This window comes from Lithobates pipiens, unplaced genomic scaffold (assembly GCF_037356315.1).
Source record: "Lithobates pipiens isolate NorthernLeopardFrog02 unplaced genomic scaffold, aLitPip1_a1.2 Scaffold_8, whole genome shotgun sequence".
NCBI lineage: Eukaryota > Metazoa > Chordata > Amphibia > Anura > Ranidae > Lithobates > Lithobates pipiens.
Genome location: NW_027507903.1, coordinates 544671790 through 544696149, shown reverse-complemented (window position 1 = coordinate 544696149; position 24360 = coordinate 544671790). Strand labels below are relative to the sequence as shown.

The 24360-nt window shown below is 42.8% G+C and overlaps 1 protein-coding gene across 2 annotated transcripts in view; it reads right to left on the bottom strand.

The window, feature by feature from the left end:
- BNIP3L (BCL2 interacting protein 3 like) overlaps positions 1 to 24360 on the bottom strand; it is a 117370-nt gene that overhangs the window by 78619 nt on the left and 14391 nt on the right. For both annotated transcript variants that reach the window (XM_077469766.1, XM_077469767.1), the window contains exons 2-3: positions 14672 to 14852; positions 7530 to 7596 (exon numbers count right to left, since the gene is read on the bottom strand). In XM_077469766.1, coding sequence (XP_077325892.1) covers positions 7530 to 7596; positions 14672 to 14852 — 248 coding nt within the window. The remainder of the gene's footprint in view (positions 1 to 7529; positions 7597 to 14671; positions 14853 to 24360) is intronic.

The following is a 24360-nucleotide window of genomic DNA, read 5'->3' as shown; positions in this document are numbered from 1 at the left end:
ACACAACGTCCAATTTCATTTAATTGGTACAGTTTTCGTCCGCAAAAAAAATCGTAAGAGCAAAACTGCTCATGCTTGGAAACAAAAGAATACATATAAAACAACACATCACATCACTTCTGAAGTTGTAATCTGTCGTACGAGAATTTTTGTATGTTTAGTAACCTCTTCACTTTCGATATGAGACTAGCATGCAACAATAAAACGGACGAAAATTCGGCCCAGAATCTGATCGTGTGTACAAGTTTTTAAAGCGGTCACTCATATTCAAGTGAAATTCTATAGTATTACCCTTTACTTCTCCCTGGCAGCTACAAAAAAAAAAGTTATATAGAGAGGTGTAGGGAGGAGCTGGGTCAGTGCACACATTAAAATTAGACACACCCAAAAGAGGAAAGGGCTACGATGTGTGCTCTGCTAGGGAATTTACATTTTCTGAAAAGTCTGATCCCCTCACTCATCTCCATACCTAACAGGGAGAACGACGCGATCGCCTCCGGTAAGGGGCAGAGGACACCTGAGCCTGGGGGGGGGGGACAGAGACATGACCCTGTCCCGCCGCCAAGTGATCTTGCAGTGAATCCGCCGCTGAGACCACTTTTACCTGAAACCGGACTGTTCACTGAAGAAGGGGATACTGGGGTTACAGTAGCTAGCTGCTGCCATAACAATGATATCCCTCTTCAAAGTGCCAATGTACATCGTTGTGAGCCGGTCCGAAAGTGGTTAAGGAATGCATAAGGTAATTTTAGCCATAAACTAAAGAGCCTCAGTACATACATAACAAACACCACTGTTCCTGTTCGCTTGTGAAAACCTACAAACTAGATACATATAATCGTCCAGCTCAGTGAGCATTGATGTCATAGCAGACAAAAATAACTGCCTTCAGGTATTAAAGGGCCAGCTTATGAAAACTGCTTTCAGAGAATTGCAACACATTACAGTCCTGCTGCAAAGTAAAGCAAGGGAGCAACACCACCCAGGACCTGACCCAGTAAACATTTCATAAATAGCTCAGCCTCCTGTAATTCTTCTTCAGCAACACCAAACTGTACTGCGCAGCAGAGCTTTATTAACCACTTCAGCCCCGGACCAATAAACACCTTAAGGACCAGAGGTCTTTTTCCAATTTCGCACTGCGCTGCTTTAACTGGTAATTGCGCGGTCATGCAATATTGCACCCAAACGAAATTTGCGTCCTTTTCTTCCCACAAAAGAGCTTTCTTTTGATGGTATTTGATTGCCTCTGCGATTTTTTTTTTTTGCGATATAAATGGAAAAAGAGCGAAAATTTTGAAAAAAAAAAAAGATATTTTCTTCTTTTTGTTATAAGAAAAATCGAATAAACTAAATTTTAGTCATACATTGAGGGCAAAATTTATTCAGCCACATGTCTTTAGTAAAAAAAATGTCAATAAGCGTATATTTTTTGGTTTGCGCAAAAGTTATAGCGTCTACAAACTAGAGTACATTTTCTGGAATTTACACAGCTTTTAATTTATGACTGCCTATCTCATTTCTTGAGGTGCTAAAATGGCAGGGCAGTACAAATCCCCCCCAAATGACCCCATTTTGGAAAGTAGACACCCCAAGGAAATTGCTGATGGGTATGTTGAGCCCATTGAATATTTATTTTTTTTGTCCTAAGGGATTGAATAATGACAAAAAAAAAAAAACATTTTTTTTTACAAAAAAGTTGTCACTAAATGATATATTGCTCACACATGCCATGGTTATATGTGGAATTGCACCCCAAAATATATTCCGCTACTTCTCCCGAGTATGGGGATACCACATGTGTGGGACTTTTTGGGAGTCTAGTCGCGCACGGCACCCCGAAAACCAATCACCACCTTCAGGATTTCTAAGGGTGCAAATTTTTGATTTAACTCCTCACTACCTATCACAGTTTCGAAGGCCATAAAATGCCAAAATAGCACAAAACCCCCCAAAATGACCCCATTTTGGAAAGTAGACACCCCAAGCTATTTACTGAGAGGCATGTTGAGTCCATGGAATATTTTATATTTTGCCACAAGTTGCGGGAATATTACAAACTTTTTTTTTTTTTGCACAAAGTTGTCACTAAATGATATATTGCTCACACATGCTATGGGCAGAAGTCAAATTACACCCCAAAATAAATTCTGCTGCTTCTCCCGAGTACGGGGATACCACATGTGGGGGACTTTTTGGGAGCCTAGCCACGTACGGGACCCCGAAAACCAAGCACTGCCTTCCGGATTTAAATATAAAATGCTACCAAAAAACCTGTTAGCGATGGCAGGGATCAGGCCTGACTCTGCGATCGCTGCAGTTATGTGTTTAGTGTTTTGTAAGTGACAGTGATCGATCGATACTGCACTTGGGTGGGCTGGGCAGAGGGGCAAAACGCAGGTGCTAGCAGGTATCTGGGCTGATCCCGCTAACGATGCGTTTTTTTGGAACCCTAAACTGCTGGGGACGCTAGTATAGATCTGATCAGATCAGATATTGATCTGTACAGATTCTATAGCACTACGGGAGGTGTATGCTTTGCGTGTGGGTGTTAGCGGTACTGGCACTAACCTAGCGCTGCCTGGGGCGACGCAGACCCTGACCCTAAAACCTAATTGATATCACCCGCCGGGTGATCAGGGGGTTAAACCTTTATTGGGTAATAAATGGTGGGTGCCCTGATGCTATAAAAAACAAACTAACCAGAGTCACCCGTAACACTTATACGGTGATCAGTGGTGAAAGGGTTAACTAGGGGCAATCAGGGGGTTCAAATTTTTATTAGGTAGTATATGGGGGTCCCTGGCGCTATATAAAAACCTGACGGGGAACCTAAATAACTAACTGGCTAACCAGCGTCACCAGTGACACTTATACTGTGATCGCTGGTGAAAGGGGGTGAAAGGGTTAACTAGCAGCAATCAGGGGGTTAAAACCATTATTGGGTAGTATATCGGGGTACCTAGCGCTATAAAAACCTGGCGGTGAATCTAAAAAAATAACTAGCTACCTAGCGACACTAGCGACACTGATGCAGCGATCAGAAAAATGATCGCTTAGTGACACTGGCAAAAGGGGGTGAAAGGGTTAACTAGTGGCAATCAGGGGGTTAAAACCATTATTGGGTAGTATATCGGGGTACCTAGCGCTATAAAAACCTGGCGGTGAACCTAAAAAAATAACTAGCTACCTAGCGACACATGCAGCGATCAGAAAAATGATCGCTTAGTGACACTGGCAAAAGGGGATGAAAGGGTTAACTCTAGGGGCAATCAGGGGGTTAAATCTTTATTGGGGGGTGATAGGGGGCTACCCTGGACCTAACACTAACTGTCCTGACAGTTTTTACTGTCACAACTGACACTGAATGCATTGATCAGTAAAGAAATGATCAATGCAATCAGTGACACTGTGACTGGGGGGGGAGGGGGGGCTTGTGTGCCTGTGTGTACCTACATGTCAGTGTAGTGTTGGTGCACACTTACTATTAGTCTTCTCCTCGTAGTCCGGTCAAAAAGACCGCCCCGAGGAGAATGACATCACTTCCTCCTTCCTGTGTAAACAATACACAGTGGGAGGAAGCTTCTCATTGGCCAGGAGCGATCCAGAAGGGGTGGCCGAAAACCAACGGCCATCCCCTCATCACGGAGCGCTCCTGGAGCGAACCGGACCGTCGTATCCAACGGGAGGGGGCCCGATCGGACCCCCACCCGCTGGAAGGCAATCACGTACATCTACGTGATTGTGCCTGCCTGTGCCATTGTGCTGAGGTACATTGGCAATACGGCGGTCCTGAAGTGGTTAATTATGGAGTTCATTTCTGGACGCAAACCTGAGCCTGATACGCAAACACGATCCAGATAAATCCATAAGGCAACAAGCAAGTGTCCCATGGGCTAGGTTAGCACTAGTACGCTGCAACACAGGAGGACTGGGTTTAACTCCAACAAAGGAGCCAATTGTTTCCTTTCACATTCCAACAACATATTGGCTTCCACCCATAATTCACTACAGATTGCGTGTGACTAGTAGGAAAAATACACCATAAGCTTTTTGGCAATGGAGGGACTGATGTGACTGGCTTGTGAACTACAAGATATGCTATTGCATATAACATGAGTAAAATAAAGAAAATGCCTTTCAACCAATCAGAATTCATCTCTCACAGACAAATTATATCAGTAAGCATTGGGTTACAGCACTTTGTGCAAGATACTCACTGTGCACATATTAACCACTTGCCTACTGGGCACTTTTACCCCCTTCCTGCCCAGGCCAATTTACAGCTTTCAGCGCTGTCACACTTTGACAATTGCACAGTCATGCAACATACCCAAATTAAAATTTTATAATTTTTTTCAAACGAATAGAGCTTTTTTTTTGGTGGTATTTAAATTACAGTTTAATTTTTCTTAACCACTTCCCGACCAGCGCACGACGATGTACGTCGGCAGAATGGCACAGGCAGGCAAACTGGCGTACAGGTACGTCCATTTGTATTTGCCGCCCTGCCATCACGTGCGCGCTGCCGCATTTGCTGGTCGGGACCTCCGTGGGTCTGGTCGCGGGTGCCGCGGACTCGATCACCGCGGGGATACCCGCGATCGTCTCACGGGGAGATGACGATGTAAACAGCATCTCCCCGTTCTGCCTAGCAACAAGTGACACTGATCTCTGCTCCAAGTGATTGGAGCAGAGATCAGTGTTCATTAACACACAGCCCAGCCCCCCACGGATAGTAACACGCCCCTAAGACACACTTAACCCCTACACTGCCACCTCCTGATTAACCCTTTCACTGCCAGTGTCATTTACACAGGAATCAGTGCATTTGTATAGCACGGATTGCTGTATAAATGACAATGGTCCCAAAAATATCCGATGTGTCCGCCATAATGTTGCAGTCACAAAAAAAAAAATAAAAAAAAAAAAAAAATAAAAAAATAAAAAAAAAAATCGCTGATCACTGCCATTACTAGTAAAAAAAAAAGTCATTAATAAAAATGCCATAAAACTATCCCCTATTTTGTAAACACATTTCGCGCAAACCAACCTTTTTTACCAAAAATATGTAGAATACGTATCGGCCTAAGCTGAAGAAAAAAAAATGTTTTTTTTATATATTTTTGGGGGGTATTTATTATAGCAAAAAGTAAAAAATAATGTGTTTTTTTCTAAATTGTCGCTCTATTTTTTGTTTATAGCGCAAAAAATAAAAGCCGCAGGGGTGATCAAATATCACCAAAAGAAAGCTCTATTTGTGGGGAAAAAGGGACCTCATTATGTTTGGGAGCCACATCGCACGTCCGCGTAAGTGTCAGTTAAATCGATGCAGTGCCGAATCGCAAAAAGTGGTCTGGTCTTAAGCCAGCAAAATGGTCCGGGGCTGAAGTGGTTAAACAAAAAGTTAGAAAATTTTGAAAAAAAAAATTAAAAAAATAAATAAAGACGCCCTCCCAGCAAGTAGCTGTCATTTGGCTACAGGGCAGGTGGGAAGGAGTTAAACAAGCCTGTCGTTCTAAAGACCATTACACTTGCCCAAGAAACTACAGGCTGGGGTGGTGCAGATGTGATCTTGCTGCCCACAGACCAGGATAAATCTAAACAAGAATGTTCATATGGGGTCATCATACACATCTAGGTAGCACAGTGGCTACGTGGTTAGTACTTGCAGCACGAGGGTCGTCCGTTCAAATCCCAACCATGGCACTACCTGCCTGGAGTTTAAATCTTCTCCCTGTGTCTGTGTGGGTTTCCTCCGTGTACTCTGGTTTCCTCCCACACTCCAAAGACACGCTGGTAGGTTAATTAGCTCCTGTCTAAATTGGCCCTAGTATGTGTATATATGAATGTGAGCTAGGGACCTAGATTGTAAGCGCCTTGAAGGCAGGGACTGATGTGAATGTATTATACACTCACCGGCCACTTTATTAGGTACACATTTTCACTTGCTTGGTAACACAAATTGCTAATCAGCCAATTACATGTTAGCAACTTAATGCAATCAGGCATCTAGACATGGGGGAAGATCACTTGCTGAAGTCGAAACTGAGCATCAGAATGGGGATTTAAGCGACTTTGAAAGTGGCATTTATATTTCAAAAACTGCTGATCTACTGGGCTTTTCACACACAACCATCTCTAGGATTTACAGAGAATGGTCAGAAAAAGAGAATATCCAGTGAGTGGCAGTTGTGTGGAGAAAAATGCCTTGTTAATGTCAGAGGAGAATGGGCAGACTGGTTTGAGATTATAGAAAGGCAACAGTAACTTAAATAACCACTCATTACAGCCAAGTTATGCAGAATACCAACATCAAACCTTGAAGCAGATGGGCTACAGCAGCAGAAGACACCTCGTGCCACTCCTGCCAGTTAAGGACAGAAAACTGAGGCTACAGTTTGCACAGGCTCACCAAAATTGAACAAGGTTGAAGGTTGGAAAACCGTTGCCTGGTCTGATGAGTTGATTTCAGCTGTGACATTCAGATGGTAGGGTCAGAATTTGGCATAAACATAAAAGCATGGATCCATCCTGCCTTGTATCAACAGTTCAGGATGGTGGTGGTGGTGTAATCGTGTTATTTTCTTGGCACACTTTGGGCCCCTTAGTACCAAGTGTGCATCATTTAAATGCCACGGCCTACCTGAGTATTGTTGCTGACCATGTCCATCCTTTTATGTCTACAGTGTACCCATCTTCTGATGGCTCCTTCCAGCAGGATAATGCACCATGTCACAAAGCTCAAATAATCGCACCACTGGTTTCTTGAACATGACAATGAGGTCACTGTACTCCAATGATCTCCACAGTCACCAGATCTCAATCCAATAGAGCACCTTTGGGGATGTGGTGGAACAGGAGATGTGCATCATGGATGTGCAGTCAACAAATCTACAGGAACTGCGTGATGCTATCATGTCACCATGGACCAAAATCTCTGAGGAATGTTTCCAACACCTCGTTGAATCTATGCCAAGAAGAATTATGGCAGTTCTGAAGACAAAAATGGGGTCCAACCCGGTACTAACCAGGTGTACCTAATAAAGTGGCCAGTGAGTGTATGTAAAGAGCTGCATAAAATGGTTGGCGTATCGCGGCGTATGATAGATAAAAGGACTACGAAGAGGGGTGAACTGCCAACATATCCAACGCTGACTTACCAATTAAAAATATTGCAATAATTCAAGTTTCTTTAACCTGTAAGGCAGTTATACCACCATATGAACCATAGCCGGCACTGTTGGCAGGTGGCCCATACAGATCAGTGGGTTGTCATGTAATCTCTATGGCCACCATAAAGTAGTGTACTTAAATCTGCTTGGCAAGGGCTGTCAAACACAAGTATAGACATAAACCTTGGTTGCCCCGCCAGACTCTACACTTCTATATATATATTACTAATTAGGAGAGTGATGACAATGACGAGCGAGTACATCCTGTGCTCAGACCTAGATTTAGATCTTGCTTCTCAGTGACATGTGTTGCTGTGTTTACATCGTTCTGTGAGTTTTATGAAAGACAAATACCTGGAAGCTGTCTTTACTTGTGTGCATCTCGACATCAAAGGTGATTTGTCCTTCTTCAGGTGAGGGGCTGCATGACAAAGTTCAAACAAAAAAACTGATTAATTGCCTGCCTGAAAAATAGACACAAACAATGACAGAAAGACGCTGGAGAATAATAATCAATTAGGTCCGACCATGAAACACGGAGGCATGAAACACTGGAATTAAAGTAGAACTATAGGCAAACCTTTTTTTAAATTTTGGATAGAGTATGGGATGTTTATAAAACGGTTTATATCTTTCCCATCTGTGTCCCAATAGGAAGAATTCCCTTCACTTCCTGTCACAGAGCCAAAACAGGAAGTATAAGGAAATCCCTGCAAATTACGGGAATCCCCTGGGGACCCACAGGTCACCAGAACTAGCGTCCCATTGGAAACATTCTGATCTACTACTATTCTGGGGACACCCCCCCCCCCCCCAATACTTACCTGGGCTCCATCTCAATCCAGCGATGTTAATGAGACCATCATCTCTCCTGGGTCTCTCTCTCCTCATTGGTTCACACAGCAGCAAGAACCATTGGCTTCTGCTGCTGTCAATCACAGACAATGAGCCAATGAGGAGAAAGCACAGGGGCGAGGCCAAGCCATGCTCAGTGTATGAATAGACACAGAACTCGGCTTGGGAGCGAGCCTGCTCGAGTGCCCTCATAGTCAGAAGGGATAAAGGCCAGGAGCGCCAGTGTCTTTTGCAGAGATCAGGGAAGTAGAACATTTTTTTTTATTTTTTTTTTTAAAAACAAACAACAACTTTCCTGTAGAATCACTTTAAAGCACCCTTGTCCAGATAATGACACTATGCAACATTTAGGATTTACATAGCAAAGAGACAACTACCCTATTAGGATGTCTGTTTTAATGAAAAATTCTGTACTTGTTGGTATATTTATCGGATAGTAGCTGCTTAACTCCTACCCTACCAGCCACCCTTGTCATATACACTCATCCTCTGCCGGTTGTCCAGTCTTATCTTTCCTGTAACCCATTTTCTGACACAAGAGGACACAAATATACTCATCTCTTCCTCTCCAGCTCTTTCTGCAGGAAGAAACCGCCAATCTAGGAATAGAGCACCGATAGCTTCTAGGCCCTTGGATTACTGGGGAAATGAAGTTCATATGAAAACTGATCTATTAGTAGAGACCAGGAATAATGTCCGAGTCTGAGCTCCCAGTTCCATCCCCCTACCAGAGCAATTTAGAGGGGGTCTCTGTAATGTATACAATAGCTATAATGTGCCTATGTTATCCTGAGGAATACAGGACATTTTTGTATACAAAGTCAGCTTTCCTGTTTGCAATATCAGTGCTAAAGAACAAACATGTCAAAGTGTTTGTTAACCCAAAAAAATAAATTAAAAAAAAATAAAAATAAAATCCTGTTCCCCTAAATCATGTTATACAGCACAGTGCAGTCCAGGCAGTGCGTCTTTACAAGGCCCGTCCCAAGAACCAGGAAGGGTCAACCACCTCCTGATGACAAAAAAAAAAAAGAAGAAGGTGGCCATTCTGGCATGATGAATTCTGTATTTCATCAGAGCAAGTACATAAAATCCCATAATTGCCATCAAAAATGCTATGTAATGATATAGGGCATTATTCAAGTAAATATAGCTTAGTATATACAGTATACAAGTCTGATAAGTTCACAAAGTCTGTATCGTGCAGCAGTAGCATTTTCAGGAGGTGATCAGCAACTGCAGCCACCATAGGTTTCTAAATATGGGTTTCCTTTAATCACCTCAGCTCCAGAAGGTTTTACCCCCTTCATGACCAGGCCATTTTTGCTATTCAGCACTGCGCTACTTTAACTGGCCACTGGCACCGGTGGCCGTTCCTTCAGAGTGCATGCACCATTGATGTCACTGGCTCCATCTACAGTAAATATCTCCTAAAAATGGTATACATTTAGGAGATATTTACACTACCTATAAAGCCTCATTGTAGGCTTATCTATAGGTAAATATCAGCGGAGGAAGTTTATGTCCTCAAAAAAAAAAAAAGAAAAGAGAAAAAAAAAAAATAAAAAAAAAAAAAAAACACACCACACCACACACACTTTTTTCCCTTTCATTTTTTTTACATACTTTAATCAGAGTAGTTCAGTGTCACCATAGTAACTCTGTACTACTCTGAGGGGGTGATTAGGGATTTATTTTACACTTTGCTGTTACAATGAAGATCATTGGGTTAACCATTCATAAAAAGGTGGTATCACTAGTGATCTGTGATTGGCTACAACTAATCACATGGTACAGAGTGCTGTGATTGGGCCAGATACCATGTGATAGTGGTGGGCCAATCACAGTATAGGAAACACAGCTGTTATGAATTCATTCATAACAGCTTTGTTGACATTATGATCACCAGGCCCGAGTACCGGGATCCGCAATCTGCTGTGACGAACCAGACGCAGGAAACTGGAGCAGGCACAATGACATACATGTACATGATTGTGCCTGCACATGCCGACCCGACGCAGTATATGTACTGAGGAGGGTCAGCAAGTGGATAACGTTATAAATAAGCTGTAAAGAAACCTGGGACGCTTAACCACTACGTCAGGGATATGCAATTAGCGGACCTCCAGCTGTTGCAGAACTACGAGTCCCATGAGGCATAGCAAGACTCTGACAGCCACAAGCATGACACCCAGAGGCAGAGGCGTGATGGGACTTGTAGTTTTGCAACAGCTGGAGGTCCGTTAATTGCATATCCCTGCACTAGGGCTTTCTAGTGAAAAATACAGCCCACCACCATTTATAACAGAAATGCTGTTTTTTTGGTGGATTCTGCCTTTAACCCTTTTACTGTCACACACAAACATAACTAATATATTGGTTGCAGCAGTGGTATGTAAGTAATAGCAGCCATGAGCGTAAATTTCTCATAAAAGTTTTGATTTTATTGTGTTGTGTGCACAAAAATTCATTCAAATGTATTTTTTACTGAAAATATCGTTTTGGTAAAAAGTAGCACAATTATCATGTGACATTCTTTCGGGCCTCCATTTTGAGAAAATATACAGTTGTGCTCATAAGTGTACATACCCTGGCAAAATTTATGATATCTTGGCCACTTTTCAGAGAATATGAATGATAACACAAAAACTTTTCTTTCACTCATGGTTAGTGTTTTGCTGAAGCCATTTATTATCAATCAACTGTGTTTACTCTTTTTAAATCATAATCACAACAGAAACTACCCAAATGACCCTGATCAAAAGTTTACATACCCCGTTCTTAATACTGTGTATTGCCCCCTTTAACTTCAATGACAGCTTTAAGTCTTTTGTGGTATTTTTGGATGATGCTCTTCATCTTCTCAGATGGTAAAGCTGCCCATTCCCCTTGGCAAAAGGCCTCCAGTTCCTGTAAATTCTTGTGCTGCATGAACGGCACGTTGGAGATCTCCCCAGAGTGGCTCAATGATATTGAGGTCAGGAGACTGAGATGGCCACTCCAGAACCGTCACTTTATTCTGCTGTGGCCAATGACAGGTCGACTTGGCCTTGTGTTTTAGATCATTATCATGTTGGAATATCCAAGTACATCCCATGCGCAGCTTCCTGGCTGATGGATGCAAATATTCATCCAGTATCTTTTGAAAACATACTGCATTTATCTTGCCATCAATTTTTACCAATTTCCTGTGCCTTTGTAGCTCACACATCCCCAAAACATCAGCGATCCACCTCCGTGTTTCACAGTAGGAATGGTGTACCTTTCATCATAGGTCTTGTTGACTCCTCTCCAAATGTAGTGTATGGTATGGTTGTGGCCAAAAAGCTAAATTTTGGTCTCATCACTCCAAATTACTTTATGCTAGAAGGTTTGAGGATTGTCTCTGTGCCATTAGGCGGATTGTAAGCAGGATACTTTGTGGCATTTGCGTAGTAATGGCTTTCTTCTAGTGACTCGACCATGTAGCCCATCTTTCTTTAAGTGCCTCCTTATTGTGAATCTTGAAATAGCCACACCACATGTTTTCAGAGTCCTGTATTTCACCTGAAGTTATTTGTGGGTTTTTCTTTACATCTTGCACAATTTTACTGGCAGTTGTGGCTGAAATTTTAGTTGGTCTACCTGACCGTGGTTTGGTTTCAACAGAACCCCTCATTTTCCACTTCTTGATTAGTTTGAACACTGCTGATCGGCATTCATAATTCATAGTTACCTAGTTAGTAAGGTTGAATAAAGACACCAGTCCATCCAGTTCAACCCGAGTGAGTGCCTACAATTGTTCCTACCCTTGTACATTGCACACTCACATCAGTCCCTACCCTCAAGGAGCCCACAATCCAAGGTCCCCATTCATATATTAGCGCCAATTTTGGACAGAAGCCAATTAACCTACCTGCATGTCTTTGGAGTGTGGGAGGAAACCGGAGTACTTAGAGGAAACCCACGCAGGCACAGGGAGAACATGCAAACTCCAGGCAGGTAGTGTTGTGGCTGGGATTCGAACCAGCTAGGTGAGAGTGCTACCCACTACACCACTTTGCTGCCCCTATTCCTTGGATAACTTTTTAGATCCCTTTCTCCTTTTATACAGTTCAACTACCTTTTCCCACAGATTCTTTGACCATGCTTTTGCTTTCCCCATGACTCAGAATCCAGAAACATTAGTGCAGCACTAGATGCAAGGGTCTGTCAGGAGCCCAAAAACGCATTGACCTTTTATACACACGCACTAAGTAATTACAAGTAAACGGATCACAAGTAAGGATGGTTACCTTTAATAGCCATTCAAATCCCTTTGTGTCAACTTAGGTTCATGTTATCAGGCCAAAATCACCAAGGTATTTTGCCATTATGATTTAAAAAGGAGTAAATACAGTTGATTGAAAATAAATGGCTTCAGCCAAACAATAACAATGAGTGAAAGAAATGTTTTTGTGTTATCATTCATAACCTCTGAAAAATGGCCAAGAAATCAAATTCTGCCAGGGTATGTAACCTATGTTACACACGTGTGTGTGTGTGTGTGTGTGTGTGTGTGTGTGTGTGTGTGTGTGTGTGTGTGTGTTTTTAGGTAATCTTTAGGTTTTAAAAATGTGCATTTTACCATGTGTACAAAAAAAAAAAAAAAAAAAAAAGACTGGCAGCAAGAGAGTTAATCAGTCACAAAACATATCATATGACCAGGATGAAATAGGCCAGACTGACATTTACAACTTTGTTAGCTCCCCAGTGTTCTTAGTTTTAAAAATGACATGTGGTTCAGAGGCCATCACAGCAATCAGGTGACATGGAATTGGGAGCTCCGGATCCTGACCGCTAGTATGGGGCCCCAGGGCTCTCAATGTAACCCAGGTTTCGGTGCTGGGAATGCTTCATGTGGCACGCTCCCAGCACAAAGGGAGATACGTAAATAAACCCAAACGCAAAAATGTGCTATACGGCAGGTTATCGACCCCTAAAAAATGACAGTTACATTTTGTTTCTTTATTTAGGCATTTTATCATCTTTTTTTCACCTGGTGATCCGCCCAGTTTGTCTGTTATTTTTTAACTTCCTATAACAGACCAAGCTTCTCCAGCAAAAGAGGCAGTTAGAGGGTTGAGAAAAAAACAACATTTAACATTGACAGGGGTGCCTACATTGCTCAGCTTTTATTAATTTCCACCCCAAACTCCCTCATCCATGTCTATGTGCCTTGCTTTGTGCACTGGTCCAAATCATATGGTGGAGGGGGGGATTATGGTGTAGGTTTTTTTTTGTTTTGTTTGTTTTTTTAGGGGTTGGGCTTGGCCCCTTAGTTTCAGTCAAGGGATCAGCATACCAAGACGTTTTAGACAATTTCATGCACCCAACTTTGTGGGAACAGTTTGGGGATGGCCCATTACAACATGGCTGCACACCAGTGCATAAAGCATGGTCCATAAAGAAATGGATGAGCAGGCTTGGGGTGGAGGACCTTGTCTGACCTGCACAGAGTGCCGACCTCCGATACAACACATTTGGGATGAATTCAAGCGGAGAGGCTGCGAGCCAGGCCTTTTCATCCAACGCCCGTGCCTGACCTCACAAATGCTCTTCTGGAAGAAGGGTCAAACATTTTGTTTTAGGATTTAGATATGCTTTAAGACAGACACACACTGGTCAATCACCAGCCAGGTTGGCCCAATTTGTCATTAATCTTCATAGACAAAAGGAAAAATCCCATTACACAATGACTGACTATCTGAACTTATATAGCAACCATTTCTAAGGCTTCTAAGGTTTCCCCACACAAACCGGTTGGACTGGCCAAAGATGGCTTGAATTTCAGCAGATTCCTACTGGATCAGCTGAAATTAGGGATGTGGGTGGCCCTGCAAGCACTACCTGACAACTCACAAAAGTTGATTCAAAAATTGGATTCAGCCAGGTTAAAATTTTTCAGCCAAACAGCGACTGCATCTTAACAGATGAAGTCATTGTTCGGTAGTACCACTGTATTCAGGCAGGCATGGCTGTGAGTGGAGATTCCACTGTTCACACTGTTTGAGGGATGAGGGAATCCTAGGCTAAATAAATAACAATCAAGCCATATATGGCTAACTCACCAGAGGTAAGTACAGCGGAGACCTAGTGGAGATCAGGAGGGTGTACGGTGTTAGTTCACCTTTACATTTTTTCTGTAAGGGTGAACTAACACTTTAAAGTAAACCTAACCATACGCAGCTTGTGTATGAGAGAAAAATCCAACAATACCCCCTAAGGGAGAGAAAAAATAAATAAAAAATAAGTGGATGGAGAAATCACCCCAGCCGGGACTTTGTATTCTGACAGCGGGACCCATTGCTGTCAGAATACACTGATCAGTGGTTGCAGCCACTGATCCAGAAAAGTTCTCCAGCATGCCCCTTCAATAGAAGTAGAAATGGACACACACCAATTGAAATTCATCAGGTCCCTGCCAAAATAGCCAAATTTCCCATCAGTGTAAAGGCAAACTTTGGCATTATAGCTGCTGGATTAGAATGACAGCCAGGCAACTAGTGACAAGAAGAGATCAGCAATGACAGTCTACAGTACAATGTTCCTCTAAAGGAAACTTTGCTACAGGATACAGGAGCCCTTTAATAACATAAGTAAAGTTCTTCACAAAGTCTCACCTTTCACACTGTGAGCTGCTTCGAGAACTGCTCTGTCCGGACTCATGCTGGGCATCCAGGAGGATCTTCTCCATGTCTCCATTGTGGATAGAGGAGGAGGATGGCACATGTTCCAGGCCTCCATTCCTGTTGCTGTCTACATTATTCCCGTTGCTGTTCATTTGAAGCTCCACCCAGGAACCTGTTAGAAGAAGTGAACTGCACTCGTTAGCCAGGATGAAACTGAGAAGTGTCCTCACAACCTAATCAGACAGAACAGAGAGGAGAGAGCCAGCCTGGGTGCCAGATAAACAGCCCACAGCACACGGATTACGTGACAGATGAAACCTTTTTGTACGAGCGCCCAGTAACAAACTCACAAGATCCTCCGCTTAGCAGCTCAGTCCTGTGACACATCTAGGACAAGCCCACACCACAGGCACACGTGTATGAGTGCCACACAATGGAATGATCCTCAGAAGGAAACCAACAATTACTTACATCATCAAATTCAACACTTATTGCTTACAGGAACCGTGCTTCACCTATCCAGCACATGACATGGCAAAGTGACATGTATGATTTAACCCTCACAAGTCAGGCCCAGGGGAAGCACAACACCCGAGAAAAGTGATGTGCTATTTAAAGTACACCGATCACTTAAATTCACACTTTACAGGATTAAAGAGCACACAAGGCAGCATTACCAAATGATGTTGTTATTTTGAGAATTAGCCATAGTCAAATTTATGTTGACACACACTATAATTATACACACACATGTCAAAAGTATTGGGACACCTGCATTTACACGCACATAAACGTTAATGGCATCCCAGTCTTAGTCCATAGGGTTCAATTTGGCATCGGTTCACCCTTTGCCACTATAACAGCTTCAACTCTTCTGGGAAGGCTGTCCACAAAAATTAGGGGTGTGTTTATGGGATTGTTTTACCATTCTTCCAGAAGCGCATTTGTGAGGTCAGGCACTGATGTTGGACGAGAAGGCCTGGCTCGCAGTCTCCGTTCTAATTCATCCCAAAAGGTGTTCTATTGGGTTGGAGGTCAGGACTCTTTGCAGGTCAGTCAAGTTCCTTCACCCCAAACTCACTCATCCATACCTTTATGGACCTTGCTTTGTGTACTGGTCCAAATCATTTGGCGGAGGGGGGGATTATGGTGTGGGCCTGTTTTTCAGGGGTTGGGCTTGGCCCCTTAGTTTCAGTGAAGGGAACCCTTAGGGCATCGGCATACCAAGACATTTAGGACAATTTCATGCCACCGACTTTGTGGAAACAGTTTGGGGAAGGCCCTTCCCTGTTCCAACATGACTGAGCACCAGTGTACAAACAAGGGCCATAAAGACATGGATAAGCGAGTTTGGGGTGGAGGAACTGGTCAAACATTTCCATAGACACACTCCTAAATCTTGTGGACAGCCTTCCCGGAAGAGTTGAAGCTGCGCCAAATCAATAGTGAACCCTACGGACTAAGACTGGGATGCCATTAAAGTTCATGTAAAGGCAGGCATCACAATACTTTTGGTAATAGAGTGTATGTATAGGCTAGCTGTTTGTAAACAAGTTGATCCATTGATCAACTTGTGTACAATCAGCCCCTCCGGGTTTTTTCAGAATGATCAGTACCACTGGCTAGAAACCAGGAATACTGTTCATTGTATTCTGCCTTCCCTTCCAGCAGAATACAAAAAACAACCCCACAACTCCCCCTCCATCAAATGATTTGGCCCAGTGCACAAAGCAAGGTCTATAAAGTCATGGATGAGTGAGTTTGGGGTGAAGGAACTTGACTGACCTGCAAAGAGTCCTGACCTCCAACCCAATAGAACACCTTTTGGGATGAATTAGAACGGAGACTGCGAGCCAGGCCTTCTCGTCCAACATCAGTGCCTGACCTCACAAATGCGCTTCTGGAAGAATGGTCAAACAATCCCATAAACACACCCCTAATCCTTGTGGAAAGCCTTCCCAGAAGAGTTGAAGCTGTTATAGTGGCAAAGGGTGAACCGACACCAAATTGAACCCTATGAACTAAGACTGGGATGTCCCAATACTTTTGACATATACACACACATACACATACACACACACACCGATCCTTAACTTTATAACCACTGGCAGGTTAAGTGAACAACATTGATTAACTCATTACAAACGGCATGTGAAAGTCAGTGGGATATATTAGGCAGCAAGTATACATGCTGTCATTGAAGTTGAAAGCAGAAAAAAAAAAATGGGCATCCCAGTTTGTTGTGCATGGGGCTGCGTAGCCACAGACCAATCAGGGTGCTCATGCTGACCCATGTCCACAGTCAAAAGTGCCTAGAATGGGTATAGGAGCATCAAAAATGGACCACAGAGCCATGGAAGAAGGTGGCCTGGTACGGTCTAATGCTTTGGGCAATGTCTTGCAGGGAAACCTTGGGCCCTGCCTTTCTTGTGGATGTTACTTGACATATTGCACCTACCTAAACTTTGTTGCTGACCAGTACAACCTTCATGGAAAACACGGTGCTACTGCAAAGTTTTCTATCATTTCTAAATTTTCCCTTTACTGTGGTTGAAAACGAAAGTCAATTTGACACCACTAACAATTAGAAAATCGAACGAACGTTCGAAGAGTGCTTCTACACTGAAAGCACCTGGGCGTTGGCGGTAAAGCGGCACTATTTTTAGCACCTCGTTACCATCGTCTTAGCGCCGCTCTCTGGAGGTTTTAACCCCCGCTAGCAGCTGAAAAAGGGTTAAATCTGCCCGCAAAACGTCGCAGCAGCGGCACTTTGCCAGCGGTATAGCAGCGCTGCCCCATTGTTTTCAATGGGAAGAAGCAGTGGGAGGAGTGGTGTATTCACCGCTGCAAAGAAGCTGCTGGCAGGACTTTGTGATGCCCTACCAGCGCAGCACCCCAGTGTGAAAGCACTCGGGCTTTCACACTGGGTTTGCAGCTGAGGCTTTTTTCAGGAGTTATGCAGACACTATTTTTAGCGCTGTAGCGCCTGAAAAACGCCTCTAGTGTGAAAGGGGTCTTAAAATTATATTTTTTTTGAAGGAAGAAATTGTTTTTGTATGGCCAGCATATAATATGTTACAGTTCTGTTTGAAAATCTGCAAAAAACAGTCTTCAACTTTGTTTCTGTAAATAAAAACATTTGATCCCCGAGTCTGATGATATTTACCAGATTCATCCTCCTAATAGTATATACAGTACATCTCTTCTGTCTGTAATTCTCAGAGGGGAATAGTTGGTTATTTATATTTGCCACTGCATACAAATATTTAAGAATAAATTGCTTCTTTTTTTATTTATTTTTTATTTTTATTTTTTAAACATTACATATTAAACTAAAATTATAAACAACACTTTTTCAAAGGTTATTAATCAAAATAATAAATCGGAAAACAAATCAATTATGAAAATAATCGTTAGTTGCAGCCCTAATTATATATATATATATATATATATATATATATATATATATATATATATATATATATATATATATATATATATATATATATATATATATATATACACACACACACACACACACACACACACACTTTTTCCCAGAATCAACAAAGATTCAGAATACAACACATGATCATTAAGTTCATTTGATGTACAAAAGCCATCAGAAATGGAAAACGCTGCACAAACTGAGTTTCCAAACATGCCAGAAAATCATACTTGGCAGATAAGAGAAGTTAAGTGCAGAGGACAGCAGTGCATGATAAACTTTAGGGGCGTGTCCTCACATGTGGCAGCCCTTCTCACCTCTATGAAAAGCGACCTGTGTCAGACTGCTTTTTAGAGAGCGTTTCACAGACGTGTGGAGGAAATATGTCAACAGGCCGAACCACCACACCACAACCGAGTGAATTATGGAGTGGTTGCATTTGGCTACAGGCATTTTTATATTTTTGCTGTGGCATGGGTACAGCTCTGAGCAGCTGTATCCACTTCTTCAGGTGGACAGTCTGGGGGCTGTTAAACTACAGCTCAATGGAAAGTACTGTTTTTACCCCCCTTTTTTTTTATCTCGGTGCTACTAATCTACTGCTGCCCCTTTAAGCCACTTCCCATCTACTAGCATTCGTGTGAGCCGCACATCATCGCTCTGGACTGGTTTCCTGATGGTGATACGGTTGGGCTGTGCCTGCACAGCGTGTGTACGCACGGACTCTTGAAGTTTCCTGCAGGGGCTTATGTGACAGAGTGAGGATGCAACTTGTAACTCCATAATATGAAGATGCTAAATAAGGACCTTCATAGAAGGATCACCAGGTATTTTTTTTTATAAAAAGTTTCAGATTGAAAATAGTTTGGAAACAACATTAACATATTTAAGCTTTTATAAGAATAAAGTATAAAAATACGATTAAAGTATTATTAAACCCTCCACAATATAAAAAGGCATTTGCCTTTAGATACACATTTTAAGTGCTGGAATACCTAGCACTTAAAAAAGACAAATTCAACTTTCGTAACATTATTACACCCATAGTCAGGATGTAACAAGTAACATTTTACAGGTGCAGCAGCCTCCGCATGCACCACCCCCAATCCCCCATTTTGACAGCAAGCAGGAGATCATCTCCCCCTGCTCACTGTCACAATTTAAAGGAAACACGGCCGTGCAGGGCTTCACCCACCTGGCTATGTCTTTAATTGACCGCGTTTTATGAATGTGAAAACTAGACACTGACAACCTTTGTGGCTGTCAGCTTGTAGTTCTCAATGAACTACCAGGTTGCTGTTGAGCGCTCAAGGTAGTTCACTGATGCTTCCTGTTGGTGTGCAACTGCCTGATCATATGAGGTATGAGCAGACAGCTTACACAGACTGTCTGCAAGAGCTCTGCTTTGCACCCATGATCTGCTGATCGCGGATGCAATTACCCCTTTCATTACCTGACCATTTTTGCAACTCAGCACTGCACTACTTTAACCACTTAAGCCTAGGACCATTTTGCTGGCCAAAGACCAGAGCACTGTTTGTGATTCGGCACTGTGTCGCTTTAACTGACAATTGCGCGGTCGTGCGACGTGGCTCCCAAACAAAATTGATGTCCTTTTTCCCCCCACAAATAGAGCTTTCTTTTGGTGATATTTGATCACCCCTGCAGTATTTATTTTTTGCGCTATAAACAAAGAACACCGAAAATTTTGAAAAAAAAAAGCATTATTTTTTACTATAATAAATATCACCAAAAATTATATTATATATATATATATATATTTATTATAAAAAAAATTCTCCTCAGTTTAAGCCAATACATATTCTGCAACATTTTTTTTTTTTTTTTTTTTAACCAAAAAATCGCAATAAGCGCTTACTGATTGATTTGCGCAAGTTATAGCGTTTACAACAAATGGGATACATTTATGGCATTTTTATAATTTTTTTTACTAGTAATGGCGACGATCAGCGATTTTTATCATGACAGCGACATTATGGTGGACACATCGGACAATTTTGACACATTTTATGGGACCACTGGCATTAATACAGCGGGCAATGCAATAAAATTGCATTGATTACTGTAAAAATGTCACTGGCAGTGAAGGGGTCAACCACTAGGGGGATGGGGAGGGGTTAAGTGTGTCCTGGGGAGTGATTCTAACTGTGGGGGGTGATGGGCTAGCAATGACACAACACCGATTGCTGCTCCCAATGACAGGGCGCAGACGTCCTGTCACTAGGCAGAATGGAGAGATGCTGTGTTTACATCGCCATCTCACCCTTCTTCAGCTCCGTGACACGATCGCAGGCACCTGGTGGACAGAGTCCGTGGGTCCCACAGGCATGGAGCTCGTGCCAACGGGCCGCACGCGTTTAAGGCGGGAAATTCAAAGTAACATACAGGTACGTTACTTTGGCCAGCCATGCCATTCTGCCGACATAAGTACAGGAGCCGGCCGGCAAGTGGTTAACTGGCAATTTCACGGTCATGCAACATGGTAGGTAAATGAAGTTTAAACTATTTTTTTAAAACACAAATAGAGCTTTCTTTTGGTGGCATTTTCTCACCACTGTTTTTTTTTTTCATTATACAGTAAAGCATTATACAGTTAACCACTTGCCGGCCGGCTCCTGTAAAACTATTATTTTTTTCGATTATAAAACATTTGAGGACACCATACTATTGGGGGTATAGTTCTAATTAAGATACTGATCCGTACAGACACTATAATAGAAATGACAGCGACTTCTAGTGTGACTGTCATAGTGTGGCAGGTAATCTGGAGCCAAGTGACACTGGCATGGCTAGTGTCACTAATACAGTGATAATACAGTACACTGACACTGTACTAATGGCACTGGCTGGGTGAAAGGGGTGATCAGGAGGGCAATCCATCATGTGCCTAAGTAGTATTATTGAACGCTGCTTTCACTCACAGATCTGGTTGGGTTTCTCTCCTTGCTTTCGTTTTTGAATGGCAGGGAGATATCCAGCCAAAGTCTGTTTACAAACACAGGAGGTCTGTTCTGTGATTGGCCATAGCTGATCAGCAGGTATACAGCCATAACCATTCGCTGTAACCTGTTGACAAACTCATGCTATGTCCAATAACAGCACAAGTCAGCAGGGGGTGCACGCATGCATGCCCAAAAACCAGGAAGTACATTGCGACGTAGTGGTTAAATAAATGAAAAAAAAAAAAAAAAAACTCTACCAGGCTGGTTTGAATACATACACCAGCATGGGATGCTTGACTTTGTATACCTTGGCTGTGTTCTACATCCACACCCTCCAGGCATAGATGTGAAGTGAAAGGATCCGTCTATTTACCCTTGGAAGGATGTCAGATGGATAATGCAAACAATCCCAAGACACATGACAGGAAGAATGTACAGATACAATTATATCCTAAAAGCGCAAATATAATAATAATAATAGCACACAGGCAAGTTCCTTGTATGAACAGGAAGAGTTCTTTGTAACATTTATGCTATTTGTATGTCCTCATTTTCCAGCTGGTTACAGCTCATTAAACCTGGCAAACTGAACCTATTCATTATTATACAAGTCAGGCAGTGTTCAGAGGATCCAGAGGCTCCTCCCCACATCCGATAACCCCCTAGGAGAAGCGCTCTCCCAGGGGGGTTACCTTGCAGACGCACTCCCGAATCCAGCATTTTCGACATCCATAGAGGCCGAATGCAGGACTCGGTCCCGCCCTCGTGTCGGCAGTGATCAAGAGCCGAGAACCCCCGGGCAGAAAGAGAGCGCGTCCACGTGGGACAAGTTCGAGGGTTCAGGTAGTAAGAAAAACGGGGGTTGGGGGTGGGCGGTCACGGACATGTGTTTCATCAGGTGAAAAAACACAACCCTTTTAAGAGTAAACGGGGGGGGGGGGGGGGAATGGGAGAATTAGGCTGCCCATGGCAGTAACTTTTTTTTTTTTTTTGTTCAGCCAGCGGGTTGAATATAATTTTTTTTAATAGATTCCCCCATCCACACAAAGTGCCCACGTTTCAGAGGGGTGCAACTCAGTTTTAACACAATGGTTTAGGTGAATCACAAACAAAAGATTTCCCCGTCCACTTACCAGCCTGCCTGAATGACAAGAAAATTGGCCCTGTTCAAAACACGTTTGCAAATACGAGGGTGTTCAAGTCAAACTGAGAATTTTGAGTTTATATAATAAGAAAAGTGGAAAATGCATTTTTCTACATACTCCCCTGCTACATTTATACACTTATCCCAGCGTTGAACTAATGCCTGGAAAGATTTTTCATTACGCCTGAACAATCCTAGGACAGCCTGCTTCGCTTTGTCATCAGTGCCAAAATGATGACTCCGAGGAACTCTTAGGGGTCCAAACAGGTAGAAATTTCTCGGAGCGAGGTCGGGGCTGTAATGTGGCAATACCTCCCAGTCAACTTTCTGTAATGCGCACATAGTGTAATGAGCAGTATGAGCTTGCGCGTTGTCCTGAAGAAACAGGAAGCCCTTAGAGATCAAACCAGGCCATTCTTTACACAGGCGTGTATGCACATCACTCAGAACATGACAGCAATATTCACTGTTGATAGTGGCACCACGGAGTAGAAAATCCACATAAATAATGCCACGTTTGTCCCAGAAAACACTTGCCATCACTTTACTTATGTTTTATGCCTTCTTGCACAAGAAACTTTATCACCATGCCATCTTGATTACCAGTCTCTGGCCTGGCCCGTGACATGTGCGCTGCCTATTATCAGTAATAGGACACATTTGCTACTTACTACTGCATGTAGTACCGCCATGTTAGCAGCTCTTTTTATACCTGGAAAATTAAAAGTCCCAGTTTGACTTGAATGCCCCTTGTATATGTATATGCTACAGTCCTAATGCTAACATTTTCAGAGCCTCCATAGTAGGAACACATATAATAATGGATAGATTAAAGGCATGAAGGGAGCCCACCTCTCCTTAAAAAGGCACAGGGACACATGTGACACCCAGCAAGAGCACAATGGCAGCGAAGGCATTCAGTGTGCCCCTGCCCCCAATTAATCCAACTGTACAAAAAAGTGGCAACCACCCCGATATAACTGAGGTCCCTTGGAGTAGGCACTGCGGCTTACGCATATATTTTCAAATGTGTGCAAACAAAACCCTCTGTTTGTAGCATAAATTGTTTGTTTTTCAGGCTGGCAGGCAATGGTCCTGGGAAATCTTTTGTTTGTGATGTACATTGCCCTTCCATGTGTTCAGCTGAACTCGCACGATTTCACACTCAAGCCCCTTTCACACTTGTGCAACTTGGGACTGCAAAGTCACGTGACATGTTGTACCCCATGATTTCCAATGGGTACTGTTCATATCTGTGCGTCTTCAAAGTAATTCCTGCACTGCTTTGGTCCGACTTTGAAGTCACTTGAGGTCCATAGACCTCAGGATTACACACGCATTGCATGAAAGTCGTGCTACTTTCAGGTTGCACAAGTGGGAAAGGGGCCTTCATGTCCTCACCTCCTGATCCATCCTGCCATTTTCCCACCTCTCACAGCTATCGACTTTCTTTGCCAGCAATCATTTTATTTACTCATCATATGTAGGTGCAATCTTTACAGTCTGCATCTGCCACTTGTTTTCAGCCTGTAACAAACCCATTACAAACACCAAAGCATGCATTGAACAGGATATGCTTAGATGATGGTAACTACAAACACATGAATGAAAGACTGAACACAGATGTCAGCACAGCTGTAATAGTTTTTCCATGATACATCCGTTTTCAGTACAGATAGCTTTTGGCTCCTGATGCTGACATCCAGTGTAAATAGTAAATCTAGGCAGCATTTCATCTGCTATTGTAAATCACCCCTAATGCCCCTTTTACACAGGCTTTACCATCAGGTCTGCCAGACTTGTCAGTTTACATCCACCTACTAAAAAGGTCAAGAAAAAGATTTTCTGCACCTAAAGATAATGGATAGGCGGTAGCCCGATATAAATGGATATCCGTTTACATCCGGCAGCCCATGGAGTCATCGCGAGTCCACCAGTCTGCTGTCAAAACACAAACAAAAAACGGAACACCACAAATGTCACACATTCTTTCCATTAGGCAGATCTGTGAGAAAATCCTCTGCTGAAGAGCAGAGAGCCCACAAGTGAAAGGGCCTTACCACTCAATGCAAGTCTTTGTATTGTTCATAAAATACAATGCAAAAGATGCTGTTCAATAAGGCCC